The sequence below is a fragment of the Mesitornis unicolor genome, unplaced genomic scaffold (genome assembly GCF_000695765.1).
Source record: "Mesitornis unicolor isolate BGI_N332 unplaced genomic scaffold, ASM69576v1 scaffold41191, whole genome shotgun sequence".
Taxonomy (NCBI): domain Eukaryota; kingdom Metazoa; phylum Chordata; class Aves; order Mesitornithiformes; family Mesitornithidae; genus Mesitornis; species Mesitornis unicolor.
This window is the reverse complement of record NW_010163862.1, coordinates 11,032-15,351: the sequence shown is the minus strand read 5'-3', so window position 1 is coordinate 15,351 and position 4,320 is coordinate 11,032. Positions and strand designations below refer to the sequence as shown.

At 40.9% G+C, this 4,320-nt stretch overlaps 1 protein-coding gene across 1 annotated transcript; it reads left to right on the top strand.

Moving 5' to 3' along the window:
- Positions 1 to 1,204: 1,204 nt before the first annotated feature.
- Positions 1,205 to 3,963, top strand: LOC104548170 (acylphosphatase-2-like). The gene is given in 3 exon segments (XM_010194111.1): positions 1,205 to 1,274; positions 1,920 to 1,936; positions 3,784 to 3,963. Coding segments are annotated over 3 exon segments (267 nt in total).
- Positions 3,964 to 4,320: the final 357 nt, after the last annotated feature.

Genomic DNA, 4,320 nt, shown 5'->3' with positions numbered 1-4,320 from the left:
TCTCTCTAGTCTTGAGATCCAAACATGTAAACAACTCAGGTTATGCTGCATTACTGCTAGGACATGAAGTGGTGTGTGGGAGGGGGTTGCCTAATGGGGAGAGTAAATAAAATTATTATTTTGATTTTTATTGTAGAGTCACAGTTAACCTTCCTCTGTGTCTTGGTGATTAAGATGGGGCTGTGCTCATCTTCTAAGGTTGGTTAAATGTGGTCTCTAGTGTAGAATTCTGCCTAAACACACTTAAGTGTTTTGTTTTGGTGTGGTGGTTTTTGTGTGTGGGTCTTTTTGCTTGTTTGTATTTTTCTTTTAAAAAGCACACAAATATGGGGGGAGGGGCAGTTAAACTGCAAGCAGAAATAGAAAATCTTTGTGGCGTTTGGTTGGAGAGACAGCCTACTAACCAACCATTTTCTGGCCTGTATTTTTGCATATATAGCATCTGCATAAAAGAAATTCTATAAAAGCACATCTGGAAAGGCTGGCTAATGAAAACATGCACACTAATGGATATCACTGAAGGTGAACAGTTGGCGTGAGGTGAGCTTTCTGTCTGCAAGGTCTGCTGCTGTAGCTGAGGCGCCCAGCCTCTTGCTGGCTTTATCAGCCTCAGCATGATGTTGAACAGGGAAGAAAAATGACCTTTTAATACTGTGTAAATGCTTGAGTAATGTGGAGATGTGAGAGAAGTCAGTCATGCAGCCTTGCCAAGGAGGGACACCCAAGATAAATTTCGGCTAGTTTGGTTTTTTTGGTTGGCTTTTTTTTTTTTTGCATGTTTTAGCTCTCAATTACTTAACTTTCCACCTTCTCCACCTCATCAGTCAAAATTACCTCAGTTCAGCCTCGTGTGGCAAATATTTTGCTTCAATGATAAAAGGGAATACCGCCTTTATGAGGGCTCAGTCCCTCAGTACACCCCGCTGGCTGCAGCTGCCACAGACCGCTTGTATGCTGGGTGAGGCGGTGGAGGGCCTCGCCTCCCTTCAGGGCTGTCAGGCGCAGAGGGAGAGGTGCTCCGGTCGGGGGTTAGTTTGGGGTGTCATGTTCCTCCCCGTTCCCTTGGGAGCGCCTCTGCGCGAGGGCAGGCTTGACCCCGTCGCGCTCCCGTCCGGGCGCCGCTCCCTGAGGCGAAAGCGGCGGCGGCTTAGCTCGGCCGAGCGCACGACGGTGGCGGCCCTTTTAGTTCGCCGGCGCGGTCGCCATGTCTGCCCTGACCAAGGCCTCCGGCGCGCTCAAGTCGGTGGATTACGAAGTGTTTGGACGAGTGCAAGGTAAAGACGGCTCTGGGGTACGAAGGGGGAGTTTTGGTGCATGTGTGAGGGGCGCTGTACTGAGGCTCCAAAGGCGCGCGGTTGTTGCGAGCCACGCATGCGCGCTGGGCAAGTGAGGCGGGCGGGGGCTGAGGGGACGGCGTCCTGTGAGAGAGCAGCCACGCCGCCTCCTCGTCCCCAGCGGGGAAAAGAGGTTGTAAATATAGTGTAAGGCTCGTCCGGTTCCCTGGAGAGCACAGGATGTTCTGTCAAAAGCACTTCCCATTACCCGGCCTTCATCTCCGCGTCTTCTGTCAGCGCGGTTATGCGAGAGCGCCCCCACCCCCGAGTTGGTAGCGACACTTCTAAGGTGAAATTTAAGTCAAAGGCAATTCCCATACTGCAGCAGCTTCGTTAAAGAAGGCTACACTCGCTAACTGTGTTAATGAAAATAATCGCTTGTCGAAGGGAAGGCTCAAGGCCAGCTTGTACCTTAATTCTGTAGAGTTTTCCAAATGTTGGAATTTCGTAACTGCTCTGTGAAATTTCTATAAGAAAAGACCACAGATGACTGTATGCAGTTTACTGTAACTTCATATGAAGTAAAAAATTCCTAGAAGTGGTATTTTTTCAAATTATTTTAATGTCTTTTTCTTTCTTTTCTAGGTGTTTGTTTCAGGATGGTAAGGCAATGTCTGACTTACCGGTTCTACTTTACAGTATAGTATTTCCAGTGCTAAAAATATGGCAGCAGGTCTGTAGACTGTAAACATATGAAACCTGAACTTTGAGTTCTAGGTCAGACGGTCAAGTATTGCAAGTGGATTTAAAAGGAAAAAAATTACTTGTTTTCTATTACTGTTATATTAAAATGTTTTTTAAAAGCTTACTAATGTGTTGAGTGTTTGTATAGTATCTAAAGACTGGGTTTGGATTACTTGTGATAGAACAGCCACAAGAGCATTGCAACATGTTAATCTTTAGAAAGGTTAAATCTGAAGTTCTTGATATTAACTTCTGAAACAATGTGTTCCAGTTTATTATTTTTTTTTTAATGGTAGCTAGGGTACCAGTTTTTGAAGAAGCTTATTGTGTTTCCTTGTAACTGTGTACCACAAACAGTCTGTGGCTCATACCTCAGCCAAATATCTCCACCAGCTCTGAACATGCAGCAGGTTGTTTTCCATTTCTCAGAAACCCAAGAATTAATAGGATGTGTTTCAAATAAGAGCAGTTCTTTATCTGAAAATAGTGGGCCATGCTTAATATTAGACTTAAAATATTTTTATGCATAGTTCATATGTATTATGAAATAGTGCAAAATTTAAAACGGATAGAGAATTACAATACAGTATGTCTTGAATTTATATATTATTTCAAGTGGAAAGTGTACATCTGCATGTTATGTGGTAAGCAGGTGCAAGCTTGCTCTGCCTTGTTTTTGAGCTGACCTGAAGCCATGTGAACCCACACCACAGTCCCAGTCTTAAGCTAGTAAACAGTTTCGAGAAACAGGTTGTGAGCTGCATTTCCATGCTTTTGGACAAGTTAACATGGAGAAGCTGCTCATAATCAACTTGAAAAATAAGCTTCATAGTTAGCAACACCTTTTCATTGGCTAGATTACACCAAAATTTGTTTCATGTTTTGGAATGTAGTCATATTAACCTCAAGTTTGGTCATTGGCATTAGAATATGTGTCTAAAGAGGTTGATAATGCAGTGTACACATTTAGTATTTGTGTACTGTTTTGGGTATTGCTGCACATACCCAGAAGTTCCTGATTTCATCACAGGAAGGGAATAACTGGGAAACCATAACGTGTTGTGATATTGCAAAAATTTTAGAGAGAAAAAAAAGTGTAATTAGATTATAACATTTGCTGCTATTTGTTAGGAGTAATGCAGGAGCTGGGGATGGAATTTAAGGGATGAAAGTCAGCTGGAAAGGATTTAAAATGAAACTGGAGAAAAGGAAGCTGTGAGGTTTGTACATGTAGCAGATATAATGACTTTAGACATTGATTGTTGACAAGGCAAATGAACATTGATCTTTTGGGATCAAATTTGTGTTAAAAGTTCCTGAAATAAGGGGAGCAAGTCTTTGGCTTCCCTGTGAATGAAAAAAACCACACAAAACCATACACCATTGTTAGATTTCTGTGCAAGTCCAAATGATAAAGAGAAGATGAAAACTTTTCTTGTGAGCAGTGTAATGTCTTGATGGGAGCCATCACATCTATAGTTTTCTTGAAGAAAAGTATTAAAAGCTGTGAAAATGAAAGTGGAAATTAACTTATGCGTTTATTATCGATATGTAAAATCTCATTCTTGTTTAAAAGTTGGCTGCTTCTGCAACTTCAGAGCTGGCAGGAATATCTTAATGCCTGAGTATGAACATCATCCATGTTTGTTTTTTTTTTCTTAAGTGTAGGTCTTAAAGCTATGAAAATGAAATTGAGGTTTTAAGTGGTATACGTGTGGTGTATGTGCTGACACTGATTGTCCTCTTTCATTATTTTTCAAATCAGTACACAGAAGAGGAAGCTAGGAAATTAGGAGTGGTTGGCTGGGTTAAAAATACCAGTCAAGGAACTGTAACGGGCCAAGTTCAGGGCCCAGAAGATAAAGTAAATGCAATGTAAGTATTTTTGCATTTTTATCTTAGTCTTACTAAAGTCATTTACAGAATCACTTTTAATCTAAAGTGACAAATTATTCATATATCAACAACGTAACAGTACTTTCAGTAAACAGTTTTAGTTTTGAGAAGTTGAGATGCATTTCTTTTAAGCTGTTAAAGAAGTCTCTAAGCTTTAAAAATAACATCTAGCATCAGCCAGTTTTAATTTCTAGTGTTACACAGTTTGTGTTTCCCTAGCATACTGTGTCCTTGTGAAATGAAGGAAAAGCCTTTCTTTATACATATGAGCAAAGATCTGGTTTTTAATTCTTCAAAACTTCCAGTAAGAAACAGACGGAAGAACTTCTCAAAATGCTTGCTCAGCTTATACTTACACCAATTTAAAGGGAACTGTGTTTAATATTTTTAATATTTTTTTCCTGAC